We start from the raw sequence: 22,251 nt of genomic DNA, 5'->3' as shown, positions 1-22,251 counted from the left end.
ACGATATCCGACTCAGCGAATCGGTTCTCTCGAACAATACATGTCAAAGAGCCGGTTCAAGTCTATGGTTCAACACATCACTGTCGCTGGGGCGGAGTATTACTGACCAATGCGCTTCAGCTTTACTGCCGAGTCCACAGCTGAATAACACCCGCTGATTCAGGTAAGAACAGCAATCTCTCTGAATAAAATGTTTGAACAAAACGAGGCATTTTACTTTGAAATACCTGATATAATTATGAATGTCCAGTTTACATCAAGTAGAATAGATTATATTTCCGTGGTTGTAAATGTCTCATATTAGTGTGCTGCTTGTGTTCTCACTGCATGCCATCTTTGTTTTGATAAAGTTACGAGTCACTATTGTGAATTGTTACAGCTTCAGTACAAAGCAGTTGATTCTGTAACCTGTTTACCGTGGCAGACACTAAGAACCGGAGTGGTTTTTGTGAGGGTCCGTTAGCCTGCTAGCCAGTGATGTGACATTTACACTTCACCCCCTCTACAGTGTTCGTTTGGAGATCTTCCAGTGTCCGCCCTCTGTCACTGCTATGACCCCCCTCCATCACCTGTGCTAAACTCTGGTTGTGGAGATTATGAGATCTGATTTAATCTGTTATGATCTGGATGCGGCTAGTTTAGCGTGTTAGCTGCTAGCGTGAGTGTTAGTGTGTATCTGATGGGCGTCAACATAAACACATCTGTTTGTACCATACCTTTGATATGTTGATTTTGATCATTGCAGTTTTGCAATTTAAACGTTTCTTTGAAACAAGGAGTATTTGGCTTTCTCTTACTAGCATTTACTATGGTGAGCAAAGTTGCTGTCAAATGAGTAAAATCATAATAGAAATCATAAATCAACATAATAAAATAAATCCTAATAAAAAATTAAAAAACAGAATAAATGTTCCTTTTCAATCTAAGACGTTTTCTAAATCTTTAGTTAATAATGCTCAAGAGTAAGTTATTTTTAATAGTTGTCATAATAATAATTGGCTTCTAATACCAAGTTATCAGGTTTATTTTAGTAAAAAATAACTTGATTAATATAATGATGATACAACATTAACTGTGGAATTACCATGCCAAATTTTGTTAAATGTGTAGCTTGTGGTTTTAAGTTTTTAAAAAATAATACTAAAATCGAGTCACTTAACCTGAAGAAAACATTTTGAAACAAATGGATGTCACATTGGTTTTCATGGTTAAAAATGTTTTAAAAATAATATGGTCATTTGGGTTCATTACACCGTTGTTTTGGTTGTGCAGTTCCCAGCAACACCTGTTTGTAATACATTTTGTTTTTAATAAATATAAGTGAAAAGTAAAGTTAATTAAATATAGTTTTGTCTTAACCAATAGACAAAAATATACTTTTAAACAAGCTGTACTTTAGACAAGTTGTACATTTTGTGTTTTTCATAGAATATTTGAGCTGTGGTAGCAAGATGGATGCTGAACATGAAGCCAAAGGTAAAGGAACTAAGAATTCCTGGTGTTGTCTTTGATTATTATCAAGTTCACATTTTTTTTAGATGAGATGTACCTGATATATTCTGTTTAGATTTCGAAATGCTGACACGTTTATGAGCTGGCAGAGAAAATGTTTTTATGTGCGTTTCTTAGACTGTCTTGTAAATTATTTTTTGATTCAGGGTGTTGCTCAGACAAAAGCCAGTATAATGTTTCAGTGTAAAAGTTTCATGAAGCTTCAACACATCACTGCTGCCAATGATTTAATGGAAAAGATTGTTTTGTAGGATCTCTTAAGAAGTTACTGAGAGCAATATTGTCTAAACTATAAAATATGAAAACATACTGTGCTGAACATGATTTTATGCTTCCTTTAAAGTGGATGTCTGTTTCTGAAAAGGATTGTGTGCAGTATAAACAACATGCTTTGAGACATATGACTGATGAATAATGATGTAGTGCATTCAATTTTTTTTTTCATGCTGGTGATGGCATGTTATTTTCAGGTAAGGTGAGCGACCAGGCGATGCAGAACCCACAGGCATTGGCAGCTCTTCAGGACAAAATAGACAGTGTCTCACATAGTGCTTCCATCATGGACAGGTAAGCAAGACACGGGCAGCGAAACACTAAGGCTGTTTCTTACAAACCAAACTAATAACTTGGGAACCAAAGAGACTAATAGAGCAAACAACATTTCTGTACGCCATTGTCTTTATTCCTGGTCATGGCATAATGTTTTTATTGTTTCCTAAAGCTATTTCCTGACTGGATGTGTCTCATATTTCCTGCGTGGAATTTTAAAACTTCACATTGCATTATAATTGTTTCTAATGTTACATAGAGAGACAACCTTGCTAGTGTAATATAACCGTCTGTCTAAGGGGGAAAAATCTAGTCAGGCCATCTGCCTGCAACCTAAAATCTGTCTCTGCATGTTGAGTTATTGCACAGAAGGCAGTCCTAATGGTGTGTGTATACATCTATGTGTGTTTGAGTCAGCTTGAGGATGCCCAGAGAGGTCACTCACCCATGAAGGCTATGTTCGCTCCCTAAATTTGGCTGTAGCTGTAGTGGTCATGAAAACGATGACACAGACAACAATATTTGCACAAAACAGCAATAATCCATTTGCGTGTGAACACTGCAAGACCAAACATAAGGCTGTGGAAAGGGAGCTGGGTAGAGAGTCAAGCAGTCGACTTAGACTAGAACTATTCAGCAATTGCAGCACAAACCTTATTATAATGTCTTTGCTGTTTACATGAAGCGTGTGATTGGAGTTCTCAGAGGTTAAGCACACTTTGCGATGCGGTTTGAACAGGGATCTTGTATCTCTTGCTCTTACTTCAAACCCATCTGTTGACCCCAGAGAGCAGGGAAATGCACCGGTCCAGCTGTGCGTTACTGGACACCCATCTGCTCACACAATGTCTGTCTTCTTTTTCTCTCCCAACTTATGTCCAGCTTACCAAAGTCTGTAAAAAGAAGAGTCAATGCCTTAAAGAATCTTCAGGTCAACAGCACGCACATCGAAGCCAAGTTTTACAAGGAGGTGCATGAGCTGGAGAGAAAGTATAGCGCTCTTTATCAACCAATATTTGACAAAGTGAGTTTGTGTGTGTGTATGTATTATTGTGTGTGTGTGTGTGTGTGGGTGTAAAAATATTAGGGCTGTCACGATTATTTTGGTAATCGAGTAATAGGTCAATTATTTTGATGAATAATCGAGTAATCAGATATTTTTGTGGTAATAAAAATAGACTTAAAGGTGCAATATGTAAGATTTTTGCAGTAAAATATCCAAAAACCACTAGGCCAGTGTTATATATTTTGTTCACTTGAGTACTTACAATATCCCAAATGTTTCCAACTACTTGTAAATCGTGAGAAAATTGCAATTTTAACCAAGGCTCCGGGACAGGTGAGGAGTCGCCTGTCAATTGCGTCATACCCGCGTTACCCTCGGTTTCGGTTTTATTTTGTAGAAACCATGAAAACATCAAAGACGCTTTAATATATTACATGTTTTAATAGACAAGTGAACAGCTGTTTGGTTACGTTTATAGACAGAAAACTAATTGTTGTTATATAGCTCAACACGTCTAGTCTTACTGTTTAAATCTAATTCTTTTTTTTCTTTTTTTTTGCGAGTACCATGCCTCAGAGAAAAACACTATTTTGTCAAGTAGCTAACATAGCATAATCAGATGCAGCTTTATTTTTAGTAACAGTAATACAGAATTTTCTCCATCATACAATACATTTTAAAATTAATTGAATGCCATTTATCAACACAAGCCATCCAGCATTTAATATGATATTCTAAAATCGATCTAGCTTACTGCAGTGTGTCTCAAACAAGTGTCTCACAGCAGCCACCGAGCGAACGCACAGAGTAATATCATTTTCAAATCTCTCAAACGTATCTAATATGATAAACAGAGCTGCGTTACCTCATACTCATGACCGCAAAAGCGGAAGCAGCGCCAGCGACTGTGGCATAAGAAAAGTTCCGCTGCTTACAGCGTGTGTTGCGCAATCGCTCCAGCGGCCTCGTTCAGCTCCCACAACACTCGGTCTTGCTCTGCTTCATACTACAGTAACGTTAATAATCACATCCTTGGACATGATTTCTTCCTGAGTCCTATCCCGATTGTTTCCACCACCGGCTGTGATGTGAAGACCACAAGTCCCAAGATTCTGCGCTAAAACTTGGCGTCATCAAGCTACGCCTTTGTTTTGAATAGGCCTCTAGAGACCTCTAGCGGACAGAAATCCTACATATTGCACCTTTAAGCAAACAATAATCTTTAAAATGACATATATAATAACAATGAGGCAATAATATTTGGTTCAAAGTATCAAAAGCAAGGACTCGTATGGTAACAGTTAAAATACATAATATAATATACATAATGTACATAAGTTGATTGTTTATATTATGTATTATATCAAATGCCTGCAGAGGGCGCCAACAGCCTGGTGTTGTGACACTTTACAACCGATCAAATCCTTCTTTAATATTGGTCAAATGACATTTAATTCAAATGTTCACTTAATCTTTAATATTTGGCAGCTTCTTTACGATAGATATGCTACGGCCACTGTAATTTCTTGAACAAGAATATGGACATCAAAACATGCTAACTCAGACCGAGGCGTTAAACTTTTATTTTGAAATCGCAGTGAACAACAGTTTGCATATTTTTAAACATTGATGTATTCTCCTGTTGTTGGCATGGTTTATAAATGATTAACTTACAAATCTAATGAAAGGGCGCACATTGCGTTCCCAGATGAATGTTATAAGCAACCCAAAATCAGCATATGCAGAGGTAGTTGAGACGTGCTCCACGCATGTAAATGAAAACAGTTCATGATGTGGAGCAGCATTTACTGTGAACGGAGCCGCTGTGAGACGCACGTAAACTACACGCATGTAAATAAGTGCAAATACAGTGCGTGCATAATTATTATGCAAGTTGATATTCTGATAATATTTTTTCCCCAAGCACATTTTACCAATTCCAAACCACATCAATCTTAATAACTACTATTCATTTTGTATTTAATCATTTATAAGTGATATATAATTGTTAAGGAAGGCTGGAAGTGAAAAATGCCTTCTGTTGAGGTGTGCATAATTATTAGGCAGGTTTTCTTTAACAGATAAAATGGGCCAAAAAAAGAGATTTAACTTGCACTGAAAAGTCAAAAATTATTAAAGTCCTCTTGAGAAGGATGCAATACTAATGCAATACTAGAAACTGCAAAATTAAGGCATGACCAATGGACAGCAAAATGTTCGTTAGTTCAGCAGGGTCACACAAAAACAGGCTAAGAAGAAAAGACACAAGTTAACTGCAAAAAAAAATATATATATCAGGTATTAAGGTGAAGAATTAGGTGTGAAACCATCAGAAACCCTTTAAGCCGGGGACACATTTAACGATTGTAAGGCCGATTATGAATGTAATTTTTTTATACTTACGACTGATCATGCCCAAATGCGTTGAGTCAGAGCCAGTTGCGTTCAGTCTGTGTTTAAATTCTGTGTGTAAGTATTTAAATCTGCTTCAGTCAAAGGAAACCGTCTTTGTGTGTTGAGCTCAGTCTTAGAATGTTTTAGCTAGTTGTAAAGCGTGTCCCCGGCTTTAGTCTTAAATACCACCATTTTCCAGAAGGGCAACCTACATGGAGTCTCCAGAAGTACAAGGTGTCAGGATCTCAAAAACTTTGCTATGGTAAAGAGTCCTGAAATATGACCCACACTTAATAAGAATCACAAGCTGAAGTGTTGTGAAATACTGTACATGAAGACTGTTTATAGATAACCTATCTTTCTGAAGGCTTTATAGTCAGATAGGTTGAGAGTGACTCTTAACTTTTTTTTTTTTAAGAGAGTGACTCTTAACTAAGGGACCAGCACCGGTTCAAGTCAGATAACAGCAGCAGTGGCGAGGGTGTTGTGCTGTGAGCTGCTACCAACAATGATCAAGACGGACCTTTCATAGTAGGAGATGGACTTAAAATCAACTCCTAAAACGTACTGGTGGATTCTGGAAGATAAATTCTTCAAACAGTGGTACAAGAGGATGTGGTGCTGGTCCTTCAAGAGTCAGTCCCAACCTGTCTGTCTATAAAGCCTATAAAAAACCAGTCTTCATGTATTTTACAACACATCAGCTTGTGATTCTAATTAAGTGTGGGTCATATTTCAGGATTCTTTACCATAGCAAAGTCTCAGAGATTCTGACTCCTTGTACTTCTGGAGAATCCAGGTGGGTTGTCATTCTGGTGTCGCTGGAGACTAAAGGGTTCCTGATGGTTTTACACTTAATTCTTCACCTTAATTCCTGCTTTTTTTTGCAGTTAATATGTGTCTTTTCTTCTTGGCCTGTTTTTGTATGACCCTGCTGAACCAATGAGCGTTTTGCTGTCCATTGGTCATGCCTTAATTTTGCAATTTCTGGTATTGCATTAGCATTGCATACTTCTCATGAGCATTTAATAATTTTTGACTTTTTTGCGAGTTAAATCTCTTTTTTACTGGACATATAGTTATATAATTTAATCGCAGCCTTTGTGAATTCACAATAGCACTATGCCATAGTATGGTTTTTAAATGGTTTTAATACATGGTGCAGCTTTAGAAAACGGTCTAATAATGCGGTTGATGGATTCTCGCCACTTTCGGTATTTTGCTGGTTACTTGACACGGGTAAATTGCAATCGAGGATTTTTTAAAACTGAGTACTCAAATTTAATCAAGGAATCATGACAGCCCTATATATATATAATTATTTTATTATATTATAATGCATAACAATGTATTACACAAGAATATATTTTGTGTATAACAGAAAAACAATTACAAAATAAATTTCTCTGATTGTTGGCCTGTTATTGCAGAACATTCTTCCTCAGTGTCCTGTAGGCTCTAAAGCACAGAAAATCTCTCGAACTGAATGCAAACATTTATTTGTCTGCATGGGTAATATGATATTCAGTGAACTTTTTCTGTGTTTCTAGAGAAGAAACATCATCTCTGGAGAAGTGGAACCCACAGATGAGGAGTGTGAATGGCAGAGTGACCATGAGGATGAAGCAGCATTAGCAGTGATTATTAGCTGTCCACTCACATTGAAATCAGACCTGATGCTGACAGAAGAGCAGTACTCCAAAGCAAACTTTTCTTTTTCAGGAAGATCTGAAGAATAAAGCTGCAATAGAGGAAAAGACAGAAGATGCTAATGAGGAGAAACCTAAGGGAATTCCAGAGTTCTGGCTCACCATATTCCGGAGTGTGGACATGTTGAGCGATATGCTGCAGGTGAACCAGCAGAACATCAGATATTCAGCAGAAACCATCTCTGAATTCTCTGTTCTATTCTGATTAATGATTATTTAATGTTTGCTCTCGCCCTGTAACCTTAGACAGACAATATACAACTTAATATTATGAATGTGAATACAGTTATATATTTATTAAAAAAATATGAATACAGTTTCATGAAAAAGACATGGTAATATTCAAACACCACATTTTTTTCCAACACATTTAAAATGAAAAGAAAGCTTGTGCTCTTTCTCAACAGGAGCATGACGAACCAATACTTAAACATCTTCAAGATATTAAAGTGATATTTTCTGGTCCTGATCAGCCTATGGTAAGGACAATAATTTATGGATTTATGATGATTTTATATTAAACCCTGTGAACATGATGTTCTAAATGTGTTTTTGTCATATTATGACATTTCGTCATATTGCTAACTGCTGGAAAAATCAATTATTTTAATTATATATGTATAATATATATATATATATATATATAATTTTTTTTTTTTTTTACAGAGCTTCACATTAGAGTTCCATTTTGAACCCAATGAATACTTCACCAACACAGTTCTCACAAAAGTTTACAAAATGAAGTCGGAGCCAGATGCAGATGATCCGTTTTTATTCGAGGGACCAGAAATCATCGACTGCGAGGGGTGAGCAGTTAGTCATCTCAAACAATACCGGCTCGGATCTTCAACAGACTTTCACACTTTTTCATTGTTCATTATTTCTCCTGTTGGCAGGTGTGAAATTGATTGGCACAAAGGCAAAGATGTGACGGTTAAAACAATCAAGAAGAAGCAGAAGCACAAAGGCAGAGGGACAGCGAGGGTCATCACCAAACAAGTGCCCAATGACTCCTTTTTCAACTTTTTCAACCCTATTAAAGGTATGCAATATGACAGATGTGCATGTGAACTTTTATGAATGCAAATAACAAGAAAATGAGACCAGTAGGTTGAAATCATTAAGGTGTACTGTGTAAGGTGTACAGCACTGTATAAACACAGCCTGGCTCCGCACCGCGAGCCTCCGCATGACTGCATGCGCTTCTCCCCAAATGGACGAGGCGTTTAAACTTGACACGTTTGCCTTTGTACTATTCTTTGAAACAACAGGGGGGCGACTCGGTGTAATTGTCCTCTAAACCATCAGAAAGCAGCAGTGAGAAGTAGTTTGCCAGAACAACACTCAAAGCATGGCATCTCACATGGAGTTGCTGAATGAATCAATTTCTTTAGGTTGTGGGTCAGTTTGGAAAGCACACATGAAAATGTTTGTTTTTAGTACACTTCACTAAACCCACACTACCAAAGAATCATGTAAAACCCAGTTAACCTTCAGATTTTTCTTGTGATAAATATATGTATAAAACTAAAATGAATTTTCTATTAAATTTTCTAATTTCATTACATTTTTATTAAACATGGACCTTTACTTTCATTAAAAAGCCTTATTTCTGCTATTGTATGCTCATTTTGTAAATATAAGAATTTAAAGGATTAGTTCACTTTCAAATGAAAATTAGCCCAAGCTTTACTCACCCTCAAGCCATCATAGGGAAGGCGTAGGACATAGCGTAAGCTTTTTGAACTGCAAGAGTTTTACACTTTCTTCGTGCGGTGAATACAGAAGGCTGTCTGGCGGAAGCTAGATATTTTACTACTTTTTTTTTTTTTACACAAATGCATTGCTTCCCTTTTTTTATTAACTGTGTAGAGTAGACATTTATGATGGATGGATGTGGATGGAAGCACTTTCTTCAGCTCATACTCGTGATCCCTGTTCACTGCCATTATAAAGCTTAGATGCGTCAGGATCTTTATTAATATAACTCCGTTATTAATTGTGTTCATCAGAAAGAAGAAAGTCATATACACCAAGGGTGGCTTGAGGGCGAGTTAAACTTGGGCTAATTTTCATTTGAAAGGGAACTAATCCTTTAAATATAAATTTTAGACAAGTTTAATCTGGGTGCTTTATGCAAATGTAATTGGACGCATTTACAAAATTAGATGATTATGTTTACCCATCTATGCAAATGTGTTTTTTTTTTTTATGTCAAGTCACCTTTATTTTTATAGCATTTTATACAATGCAGATTGTTTCAAAGCAGCTTTACAGGGATAAACAGGAAAATAATGATTCAGTGATGCAAACAGTGTTCAATTCAGCTGTAAAGGAGCTCTAAAAAGAAAAAAAAGTGTCATTGTTTAGCTGAAGTCAGTTCAGTGTTGATTCAGTTCCATTATAAAGAGCATCGATTATTAAATTAGTTCAATTAGACTATAAAGCAGCTCTGCACAAAACATTGATGTCATTATTACATAACTTGGACACAGTCACCTTTGATAACAGATTACTCTAAATTGTAATGTTGACATGTATTTTCTGTAAAGCTGCTTTGAAACAATATGCATTGTGAAAAGTACTATACAAATAAATGTGAAATGAAATAATTGTCCAGCTCAGTTCGGTTCTCATCAAATAGTGTAAATGCAGTCAGATCAATAATATTGTTTAATATTAAGTGTCCCCAACTAAGCAAGCTAGAGGCGACAGTGGCAAGGAACCCAAACTCCATCTGTGACAGAATGGAGAGAAGAAGAAAAAAAAAAAAAAAAATCCTTGGGAGAAACCAGGCTCAGTCAGGGGGCCAGTTCTCCTCTGGCAATGAACAAACACAGTGTGATTATGATTCCAGACTGCATCACAAGTCATATATTTCAATATTTCATCTAGTTCCTTCTGCTTGAAATAGAGACAAAACGAGGTAAAACACAGTCTGTCAATCAGTTTAGTGTAGTGATTGTGTGCATTATTTGTGAATACACTAATGAATGGTACGCCACAAAAAATCTTCAGCAATTTTTTTTTTAAGCAAATAGTTTTAAATGCTATCTAAATGACTTCTAAATTTAGATTATGAACTTTATATACTATAAAAATAAAAAGTCCTCAAAAAGCCTTAGACTCAAAAAGGGCCTCAAAGCATCAAAAAGCACCTGATGGAGTTTGAACTTCACATCAAGCTTCTTTGGATTCATAAATTTGCCAGTACAGATGTTCCTGCTCTGCTACTCAAAATGGGGTCTCTTGCATTCAACGCACATGACAGCCCACACCGCGATGATTACATTTTAACCGAATATAAACCAGGCTTAAGGGAGAGGAAGTGAATATGACTACCACTGTGTGATGTCACGATAAGTCTCAATATGGTTCTTTAACTGAGTTTAGTTTAGATGTTACTCTTTCTTTAGGTGCCTTGTTATATCCCATTTTCACTTTATTCTGAATTAACATAATTTACAGCTATATCCCCGGTTTCACAGATAAGGCTTAAGCCAAGTCCCAGACTAAAACGCATGTTTGAGCTGTTTTAACTGAAATCTTAAAATATGTCAGTGCCATTGTTTTGTCTGCACCACCAGTAATGTTTTTTCTAAGGCATGTTTAAAAAAGCTACTTAAATGCCCTAATTGAACTAAGAGTAATCAAGTTCAAGCTAGAGTAATCTTAATCTAAGCCTTGTCTGTGAAACCAAGTCATAGTGTTGTATACAACCTACAGTATTTAAGCCCTCTTAAATTTTGATTGTACACGTTGAGCCGGTGGTTTGCATTAAGTAATTCTCAGATTAATATTTATATTCTGTCATTCAGATGTTTTACATACTGCAAGTTTACTTTTTTCTATCACATGAAGTCACCAATATTTTTTTCTGCTTTAGTTTCACCAGATAAAGAGTTGGTGAGTATTTTATTTCTTTATTCTTTCTGGTTTAGATCATCCTGTTTAGTTTTAGCTAGGCATTTAGTTTGTATGATACCAATTATATGTGATTTGAGGGTTTCATTGTCAGAAAAATATGTTGCCTGCCTTATCCACTATCATGCTTTCTGATAGACACGAGTGGTTCGTTTACTTTGAAAGTTTAGAGAATCATTCCAGAGATCTAGATATAATAATCAGACTTAATTTTTCAGTTGATCAGAGAAGTTGATATAATTCCTTTGTGTTCAACAGGATGAGGATTCGGAGTACACCTTAGCCACAGATTTTGAAATTGGTCATTTCTTCAGGGAAAGAATCGTTCCGAGAGCAGTCTTGTATTTCACAGGAGAAGCTCTGGAGGATGATGAAAGTGTACGTATTTTCAAACAACTGTTTCTTGTCTTATGATGTGTATGGTTCCGCAGAGTAGTTCCAGTGTGCATTCATTTGTAATATACATTCATTCATTTGTTTGTGTCTGCCGATGCAGTTTGAGGAGGAGGAACTGGATGAGGGTGAAGAGGAGGTGAGTTCACCATATACATGGCGTTAAAGATAAATGGAGCAAACAGTGTTTTATAAAACTTCACAACTAAATAAGTGACGTTTGTGTGAAACAGGACCAAGATGAGGAGGATGAGGACGATGAAGAGGAGGGAGATTCCAAGGTCAGTTCGGATTTAGATTATAAGATGGTCTGAATTAGTTTAATTTGAAAAGGAATTGCTGCATTGTCTCTTTGTTCAGCATTCCTCAATCTCTGTAACTTAATTTTCTGTTCTGTTTTTTCTTTGGATGAATGTTTGTGGTCTATTTGCATGTTTTGATGATTAATGATGATTATGGTTGTTTTCTACCTCCTGTTCTGCCCTAGTGACAGGCATAAGTCATTCTCACCTCATACATTTCTAGGTAAGAGAGAAATGTCATGAGTCCATCTTAACCTTTTGCCTTCATATCCCCCTCGGCCTCATCCCTCTTCTTACGTCTGCTATCCCATGCCCACAGCAACCCTGTAATATTATATTTAGCCATTCGTTTCATATGATATTATTAAGGCCTTGCCCAAAATCTCAGTACATGACTGTAAAAGAACAGAGAAGAGGACGGAATCACGACTGCTGTATTAGAGAATTTGGGACAATGTTTTTCCATCCATTTTGCTCCATGTATACCATGTAGTTTTTTTTTTTTTTTTTTTTTTTTAAACCACGATCTTGCTTAATAATTTTTGATGGTTTTTAGTAGATCAAGAACATTTTCAGCTCTGATTTTTGCCATCCTTTTTTGAATACCATAATATCTTGCTATAACTTATTTCACATCCACCTATTCAAGGTGATACTATACCACAAAGCACCGACTTGAGGTCTAAGCTGACATTAGACCCTGTTCCTGGAGTGCTTCAGTTTTGGTGTTTCTTGTCTTATGTCTTATATTAAAGGGATCATATCATACACTACTGTTCAAATGTTTGAGATTTTTTTTTCTTAAGCACCAAATCAGCATATTAGAAAGATTTCTGAAGGATGACAAAGATTTGATATATACGAATATGGTGCCACTCGTATTACTATGAATTAGAGAAAGTGCAACACACAATATGGCAGAATAAGTCCCGCCTTCTAAATAAAAGTCATTGTGTCTTTAGATGCACCAGTTGCTATTGAGCTGCTATGGAGCTGCAGTTGCATGACTAAAATAGCTGTCCGAGAGGCATTTCAAAGATGGCCGCAGAGTGAAATGACTTGCTTGAAAGGGACTTTGATCATGTGACACTGGAGACTGGAGTAATGGCAGCTGAAAATTAAGCTTTGCCATCATAGTAATAAATTACACTTTAAAATACAATAATATTGAAAACAGTTATTTAAAATTGTAATAATATTTCACAACATTACAGTTTTTACTGTATTTTTGATCAAATAAATGCAGACTTGGTGAGCTTAAGAAACTTTAGCTTAATATCTTGAACAGTAGTGTACATTTCTCTTTTTTCTTTTTTTCCCGCTATGGTCCACTTATAATGTTAGTAAAAAAAAAAAATTCCCTTCAAAACTGTTTTTCTTGACCATTTAAGTCATTTCACCATGACTGGATGGACCAAATTAATGCTGTGTAAATGTGGGTGGTCATGTTAATATTTTAGGTTTATAGAGACAGAAACTGAAGGATTTCAGAATGAGTTTTAGCAGCTTATTAGTGGTCTCCCTGCACGGGAGAGGAACTTTTGAGGGTTTTTTTTCTTAATAAATAAACCTATTTTTTTCTCTTAAAAGGTGAAGGGATATTTGATTTATTGTCATAGGACCCCTAATGCAAAACAACTGCTTCAGACAACACATTTTCTTTCGGTGGATCGGGCTGTGGTGAAACACGCTTTCTCCCATTTAGTGATAGTGATGTATCTGCAGTACAAAAGAGTGGTGATTCACTTTAGATATCCTCACACTTTTATCTTAATTATTGACTGCATTCACATTGTTGATCCTACAGATGCCTAGAGAGATGTGTCAGTGTAAATGTGCTTTCATTAGCCACTCTTCTGTGATGAAGATATATCTAACTTTCTCTTTCTCCTGCACTCTTCCTGCCTCAACTTACAGATACTGTATTAAGTTATTGAATAAAAAAATTCTCTCTTTTTCCTCCATCTCTATCTTTTATCTCTTTTCTAGCCCGGGGATCCTCAGCCTGCAGAGTGCAAACAACAGTAGTTTGGAGCGCTCACTCCTGCCACTGTCAAACCCCATCAGCTCTGTAGTGCTGCATACAGTCTCTGCTGAGCACCGTCCAACAAAACAAAACATGATGATGCAGTACATTGAAAAACAAGTTCGTTTTTTTTTTTTTTTTTTTTTTTTATCCAGCAGAATTAGCTTACTTTAAAATTCACTTGCTATAACAACAAACAGTATAGATAAATTGGGCAATTCCACATTACAGTCTGCCTCAGAATGAATATTTTATATATATATATATATATATATATATATATATATATATATAATGTATAAAACTATTTTTTAATTCATGATTTAGGCATTTACTGATGTCAGACATGCTATTGCATAGCCAAAAAAAATAAAAAAGTTGACATGACACAGTTGACACAATCTTGCATTTTTGTTTAACTAGCAAGCATTGTGTCTTCACATTCACACAGGTGAAATGTTAAGCCTGAATTGAAATAAATGGGATTGTATTCTAACTTCCTGTGCACATGTAACCTTTGTCAAGGTTGTTTGTATTTAACAAATAGTTTCTTTTCTCAATTTTGAAGTGTTCTGTGTCATAGGCATAACCTTTTTTTACACAGCATATACCTATTTATGTACTTTTTGAACAAAACAGCATGTTTATGCACTTATTTATTTATGGAAATGTGTGGACAGTTGCTAGCTAGCTAACCAAACCAACTAATGTATCAATGATACCTTGCAGGCATCAAGTAATTGTGTTTAATCATATCTGGCATCTTTACTGACAGTTTTATCTTTCTGTTGAAGATCATAATTTAAAAAAAAAAAAAAAAAAAAAAAAAATGAATCCCTGCACTCCACTACTTTAAGTACCTATATACTTAATTGATGCAGTCTAATTTTGTTTATATGTACTTAAATATAAGTTATATCCATAATGCTGGAATTGCTCAATTTAGATATGTAGTAGTCAAAGACAATAGGGCGAAAGTCCACTGCCAATGGTCACTGAATTCTGAGTGAACTGCATATGATTACATGTCCTGAAAGTCACATGTTTTATGTGATCATATTCTCAAGGCCGTTTTTTGAGATACAACATCACACCCCAAAGTTGACTGAATAATTTATTTTGTGACTTTATCTCATAGGTTACTCAGGGTTTTTTATGCCAATATGACAGTGTGCGAGTATCCAGCATTGTGAAACTGTTGATATCTAACTTGCTTAATGTTCTCTTTTGTCTTGTAAAAGAAGAAAGTCTTTTAGTTATTACAGAGTTATTTATATATCTTTTTTTCCCCCATCTTTTTATTACTGTTTTGAACTCTCTGTGTTGGTCTTGTGCTTCTTGGTGGATCCCTAAGAGAATATGTTTTGCTGATGTATGTACTGTACCCAGTTGATTATAGCCCCTTTTAGCATTTTAAAAATGCTTTTGCTGTACTGCCCAAGCACTTACTAAAAAGAAAATAATTAAACATGTTTATTGCCAAAGAGAGTGCTCTGATTTCCCTTTACGATAACCATTTCTTTGTCATAGTGTTTCAGGTCTTTCATTCAAAATAATTTGACAGAAATTAATATTAAAGAATGCACTATATGTTGAAGGAAAGTTTTAATTTCAATACAAGTTAAGCTCAATCAACAGCATTTGTGGTATAATTCCAATTCATCCAACAGCAAAAATGTGAAATACGAAACTTTTACAAGATTTACATTATTTGTTTGTTGATGTGAAAGGTCCATGCTTTGGGATTGATTGTTTCCAGTCCACCTTTGTTTCTGCTTAGTATATAATAGGATGAAATCAGGTTCACTTATGAGGGGAAAAGACTGAAGAGCTCAGACTGAAAGAAGTCAATGTATGATAGGTCACTTGAAACGTACAAGACATTAAGTTACAAGAATAATATTGAATTGTAATTCCTCTACACTAAATGTAACTATGTGTGACAAGCGTTTTACCATTATGCTTCCATGAATATCACAGCTTAATTATTTTTAAATTATTAAAAAATACTTAAGTTATAAATGATTCATCTGTTGTGATGGTTCTCTGCACTGTAAAAAATGATTTTATGGTGAAGTAAATACTACAGAAAAAACAAATGTAAGTTTTACCTGAAAAAGTTAGTTCAGGCAAGAATTTAAAAAAAAAACTAAGTAAATTCTATATTAGTACTCAATTTAAGCTTGTAGAAATTAAAGCATAAATATCAACATTATAAAATTAAGTAAAACTACTCAACTTTTCTGATACTGGTGTTCCCATCATGCACTGGGCCTTGAATAATTAATGAGGTAAATTTTTCACTGTTTTCCAGCTGTTTTTACACCGTTTTATCATTGCTTTTGTGGTTAGGTTTAATAACTTGCCATTTTGTAACATTTGGAGTTCATTTTCTACTCAAAATGCCACATTCACACTTAAAATCAACCCATCGAATGTTACCGTCATTGTGTATTGTGTGCCAAGTATTGAGGTCTCTATGTTCAGATGCTGCGTTATTTCTAATATGTAGATATGGTGTCTACACAATATCATATTATTTACTTAGATATTTCTAAGTAAAGCATACACTTTAAAAGCATGGTTTAATTCAACTAAGTAAAAATTACTCAACCTTTTACTGGCCAAGTTAAAATTACTTATTTTCTTTGTTAATTTTACTTAACTTAGTTAAGTAGAGTTACTTAATTCCATATTTGAAATTTATTTAAAAAAATATGCATGCAAAAACTTGCAAAAGAAAAGTTAAAAAGTAAATTTTATTTGTTTTTTTCAGTGTGGTGTTATTTGTGAAGGGTGACATCAGTATGCAAAAATTACAATTTCTTCAAAAGCACATTCCTATTTTAGTCTTATTAGAATGAAACTGCCATTTTTTTCTGCAATATTTTATATTGTTTGCAACAACAGTTATCATAGAATGACCACAAAATGCTAAATACTATTACTAAATAGGCTAATTAATTCATCATACTGCATTATTATTATGCTAAACAGTCATCCAGGCAATGTCTGCTGTCTTCTAAGGTCAAATCTAAAGACATAGGCTATGTAACATGTAATAGAGTTCTTCAGTTCTTCAGAGATGTTTGTTATAGGTGCATTTTGGGAGTATCGTCTGTAGGGGGATCTGTATCCACTTTCTCCCTGACTCAATGCATGTCGACCTATAATCCTGTCTTTCATTTTCAAGCAAAGAGAACCCCCCTATCGCATTCACATGACATCTGTCATTCATTTTAATAAGCACTTTTCAAATATGTACCATGCTCAGTGATGACATCTGTTCTCTCTTTTAAAGCTCAGATGAGAGACTTCATATCTTCTCCAGGACAAAAGACCAGCTTGACTCACTGACATAGGCTGAAGAGTGCTTAAAGAGGGGAAGGAGTGACATGCCAGTTGGTTTCCAATGTCTAGTTTGCAAGAAACCAGTTAAGTCAGCTGATTTCCACCTAGTGAGTTACACATGTGTGCCAGTTGTCAAGCACTCGCACACAAGAGTCTTCACTGTCCTTAATATACTGTCACTAAACTACAGGTGATGTCAGTGGTCTCTCCTATTCGCTCTCCTCCAGTGGGACTGAAATAGGTCTTATCGCCATGACAAATGTATACTAGCCTACTGAGCAAAAGTTTGTGGATGTAAGACTTTTTTTTCTTCTATGTTTTTTAAAGAAGAAGTCTTTTATGTGCACCACCAATGCTACATTTATTTGATTAAAAATACAGTAAATTGTGAAATATTACAATTTAAAATAAGTGTTTTCTATTTGAATATAATTTAAATTGTCATTTATTTCTGTGGTGGCGAAGCTGAATTTTTTTAGCAGCCCTTACTCCAGTGTCACATGATCCTTCAGAAATCATTCTAATATGCTGATTTGCTGCTCAAGAAACATTTTATTATTATCATCATTCTTGAAAACAGTTGTGCTGATTAATATTTTTGTGCAAACCATGATATATTTTTTTCAGGATTTTTTGATGAATAGAAAGTTAAGAACAGCATTTATTTGTAATTGAACATTTTTTTGTAACAGTTTTATTAATTTAATGCCTCCTTGCTGAATAAATAAAAACTTACTAAACCCCAAACTTTTGAACAGTAGTCTACTTGTGCTCACATGCTTCTGTGTATAATGAATAAAAGATGAAAAGAGAAAACGTATAACAAAAAAGTCAAATATTCATTTATTTATTTTTTTTCAGGAAGGCCTATCCAGCAAAATTTTTATTAGTTGCTTTCTTCTACTGAATCTGTTTCTTATACTGAATCTTTCTATTTCTATTTCTTTATCTTATCCATGTTTCTTCTGTTAGCATCCTTTAAACCTCCTGTCCTTTCCCATCCTGTCCTTGTCTGTAACTCCTCTGTCCTCCCCTATAATTGTCCCCTTCTGCTTTGATTAATTCCATTTATTTATTTATTTATTTATATGATTATAAATTATTTTATCTTCCTAAATAACAGACCTTTAAAAGTTTTTAAAGCTCCGTGTCTCATTTTCATCTATTGTGTGCCGATATGTCTCATCTTGGGCTCTATTTTTCATCCAGATTTTGTTGTTTATGTCTACACTACAACCTTTCTTCACCTCAATCTCGTCCCTTCCCTTCTCGCCATTTTTCTTCCTCCCTCTGCCATTCTGCCGTCTTTCTCTTCCCTTTAGTCCCCCATCCCTCTCCATATACCCGTTGATGAATATTCATCAGGTTAAGTCGGACTATACTCTTCACAGTTCTTGTTAGAAGCAGTGTGTTAATGACATTCAGCAGAGAGTCCAAATGTAGATAAGTGTACTCTGGGAAAGGGTTTCCCTCCCGCTGGCTAACAACGCTCCCATTTATGGGACGTTCATGATGGCACGGTGGTCAGCCGCACTGGACGGATTCCTCCTGTCTCTAGCATGCACTCTTTTACGAGCATTTAAAATCCACTTTTATGCTCATTTTGATGAGAGCTCCCTCTCTATTTAACCACTGTCCACCTCTTTTTCACTATACAGAAAATAGGGTCATGTTCATGGTTCCATCAATGGCATCTTTGTGATGCGTTTTTATGCAAACCTATCTTAAAATGGATGGGTTTAAGTCTATGTAGATTTATGCGAGTATAGTGGGTCTAGTATTGATGGACAGGCCATCGAGGAGGTAGAATCCCTTTGAGGGTGGATCTCCACTGAGCTGTGTACATTGTTCATGGGAAGGGCTGGACACAGCCAGGTTTTGTGTGTCTAATGAGTGGTTTGCCTGAGGAGGAGACAGAATTGCTGCTGTCCCTCTGCTGTCAGCCACTCCCACTCTGCTTTTATCCAAATGTTTCTCGACCCTCTCGTTCTCTCTTATTCTCACTTTTCCTCTTAAACAAAAGGGTTAAGAGTTGGTATTTTGTGACTTTATGCCAATCAGAGTGATCAAAGTTCTGTTGTTCCATATACCGACCTCATTCCTCGGGTGATTTTCAGACCTGGCACGACTGAGCAAGTGTTATTGCTTTTATATAATAACTCAATAAGCAAGGAGTTAATATAGGATGACTTAAGGTGTGGTCACATTAGTGAAATTTCTGCAAAGATTCTTGGACAAAAAGGTTTATTATTGTCAATAATAGCTATGTATAAACACTGTCACTTTAAAAATGGTTGGTTGTAGTGAAGCACATAACGAAAGTAGGGAACAGTCTTTAATAAATCCAGAACAGAACACTAAGGAGATCACAGGAGATAACGTAAACACAACCACATTAACACTGATGATACTAGACCAAAAACAAACAAACAAACAAAAAACTAAGGAAACACAGGGCTGAAATACATGAGGAGAGTAATCAATGTCAAACAAAACAGGTGTGGGAACTAATTAACAACCAGGGAAACTAACTAGGGAACGCAGGTAGGCAAACCGGGAAACCAAAATACCAAGATAATAAAACAGAACATAACTGTTACACAAGCAGCTTTCTGTTAGTCCTGTTGCGAAATCTGCATGGGGAAATCTTCCGCTCCCATGCAAAATTCCCAATCGTGTGGATACCTTATGTAGAGTTGATAAAAATTCACCAAACAACGTTAAATGTGACAGCACCTTTAGATTTAGACAATGTCAGTTACTTTGTTTATTTTTGCTCTGAAAATAGTTCCAAACGAAGCAACAGCAGAATTAATCGTTGTGTTTTTTGGGGCATCATTTAGGTCAGTTGTTCTCAACCTTTTTGACTCGAAAGAGCTTCCTTATATGTTATAGGCGTTTCCATTATTTCTGCTGCAATTATGAAAATCCTGCTTGTTTTCAAACTTTGTATTAACAGAAACTGGGAGTGTCCATACATTAAATTAATTAACCACAATCCATTAAAGCCTCATGATTCCAGAAGAAATATGGGGCAGATTATGATTATTTCTGTTTGTATCTTGATTTTATATTTATTTTTTTAGAAATTTAATTTAGATTAGAGTTCTAATATTTTAAGATATTAATAAAAAAGTTACATTCAAAGTCATCCTGAGACCCCCTTGAAAGTTTGCTGAGGGCCCCTAGTTTGCCCCGGCCCCTTGGCTGAGAACCACTGGGTCAGGTGGACATTTCGTTACTTACTACAGATTTAACCTGCAGAAACCTACTGATAATCCCCACCTCTATAAAACACACAGACGATACAAACATTAGACAAGTGGAGTCAAACAAAAGCCCCATTGCTTTTGGACTAAATATCAGCAGTCTTGGAAGACTGCTCAGCCAATCAGATTCAAGGACTGACAATAACTGTCGCATAAAATGCAATATTCATTGTTTCTTGCAAAGTCTTTCCCATAAACTTCAAATATGCCTCAAATTCTAAATGAGGAAATGTTAGTATAAATAATAACAAGCTATTGCTTGTTCCCAGGGAAAAAGGAGAGAGAGAGAGAGAGAGAGAGAGATGGATATCTTTCAAGCCAACAAGAATCATATTTTTAGCCACATCAATGGTTCTCGCTAAAACTTTTTTTGGAGTCCAGGAAAATAAGCCAAGCAAAACCAGACCTTCAATGTATTGTGGTGAGATTTCCGTAGATTTCAGGCTACTGTTTAGGTGCCACCCCATTCGTACAGTAGTAGCCTACATACCTCTCCACTCCCTCTCTGGGCCGCATGCCAGCGTATCCAAGTGGCACTGGACCACCAATTGTACCATTGAGCTTTTTGTCCTATGCCTATGTGCCACTCCTGAGTCTCAGTAACCATGGTGACATGCTGACTGTGCCAAGCATACATTTGGTGCCCTCACACTGATAGAAGAGCAGGGTAGTAACTGGGCAGGGCAGTTATTTACAACACCATCATATTTTGGGGATTGGCTCTACTGGTTCACTTTAAATACATGATAGGTAATTTTATCCAGGGGGACAAAACTGGAAGTGAGGCACTATATTCCCTGACTTTGAATAATATTAAAATCTTGAAAATCAAAGCTCTTTTATTTTATTTATTTTTATTTAAAAGTGCAATCCATGTCCTTATTTTGTGCAGCGCACCCAAAACCTTTCATGGCAACCAGACTTGTGCGCTCTATGCACTACAAAAAAGGTAAAAATTGTATTTTTCAAATTAAACACTTTTCTACAGCTTTTTCATTTCATGTCCTGTCACATCTTCAGAGTCTTTCAGTCTGTAAAAAAAATACTGTATTGATTTTCTCATTTAGATGTTTAGCTAAACAGTTCAATGATGAATACCTACAGGAATAATACACTTCGAAAATGCTTTGGCTTTAAATTCATTGGCATGTGTCATTTCAAGGATGAAAAGTTCATCTCATTCATACACTGAATCTTGCAATGAAAGACATTAGAGCTCCTTGTCTGACTTCTTCAAAGGCATCTGATTGCTTGCTTTCTTTTGCATCTTTTGTAATGAGACAAGACCTAAAACATATTATAGCCTAATTTATTATCGGTTTAACAAATACATACTTTTATGAGCTCAGCAAAACTGTTGAACTGCACGTCCTCAGGCCTCTGAGGGAGCCTTCATTCATAACCCTAAATGAGCTTTATCACCCCAAATGAACTCATTTGAGCGGATGTTCGAGAGGTGTAAACAGAATATTTGTGTTTTGGGCTGTTTCTTTGTGTCTGCAACAAGTGCATATAATCATTCTTTTCATTTATTTTTGTTTTGAAGCAAAAGCAGCCTACCCTAAAAACAACAAGCTTACAATCACTCCATTATGCCATGACAAAAGTGCCTTTGATGTGGTGGAAGTGGAGCAATCTAGAGTCACAACAGCACAGAGAGGCAGGAGATATTTACGGAGTGAATACACTCTGCTTACAGGAGTAGTGCTGTTTGGAAAGACAGCAGCTGCAGGAGGGACATCCCCGTTGTTTGATCTGTTTCATTCCCTCTGCAGGTTTGGATACAGTTACCCCCAGGAAGCCCATCGGTTTGCAG

General features: G+C 35.8%; 1 protein-coding gene across 3 annotated transcripts; it reads left to right on the top strand.

Annotated features, from left to right (window-relative positions):
- Nucleotides 1–56: 56 nt before the first annotated feature.
- Nucleotides 57–17,898, top strand: nap1l4b (nucleosome assembly protein 1-like 4b). Of its 3 annotated transcripts, XM_051900951.1 has the most exons (15): nt 57–163; nt 1,429–1,476; nt 1,983–2,079; nt 2,944–3,085; nt 7,012–7,098; nt 7,184–7,312; nt 7,578–7,649; nt 7,837–7,976; nt 8,067–8,212; nt 11,057–11,076; nt 11,353–11,472; nt 11,591–11,626; nt 11,721–11,768; nt 11,975–12,012; nt 13,779–15,299. In XM_051900951.1, exons 2-14 carry the CDS (start codon nt 1,452–1,454, stop codon nt 11,975–11,977), a joined length of 1,065 nt encoding a protein of 354 aa, XP_051756911.1. In that variant the 5' UTR covers nt 57–163; nt 1,429–1,451; the 3' UTR covers nt 11,978–12,012; nt 13,779–15,299. The 3 variants fall into 3 exon arrangements, with proteins under 3 accessions (XP_051756911.1, XP_051756910.1, XP_051756909.1); XM_051900950.1 differs by lacking the exons at nt 11,975–12,012; nt 13,779–15,299 and adding an exon at nt 17,117–17,898; XM_051900949.1 differs by lacking the exon at nt 11,975–12,012.
- The last annotated feature ends 4,353 nt before the right edge of the window (nt 17,899–22,251 follow it).

The sequence above is a fragment of the Ctenopharyngodon idella genome, chromosome 7, assembly GCF_019924925.1.
Source record: "Ctenopharyngodon idella isolate HZGC_01 chromosome 7, HZGC01, whole genome shotgun sequence".
In the NCBI taxonomy this organism is placed as follows: Eukaryota; Metazoa; Chordata; class Actinopteri; order Cypriniformes; family Xenocyprididae; genus Ctenopharyngodon; species Ctenopharyngodon idella.
The sequence above is the reverse complement of the archived record's forward strand: the minus strand, read 5'-3'. Positions and strand labels throughout refer to the sequence as shown.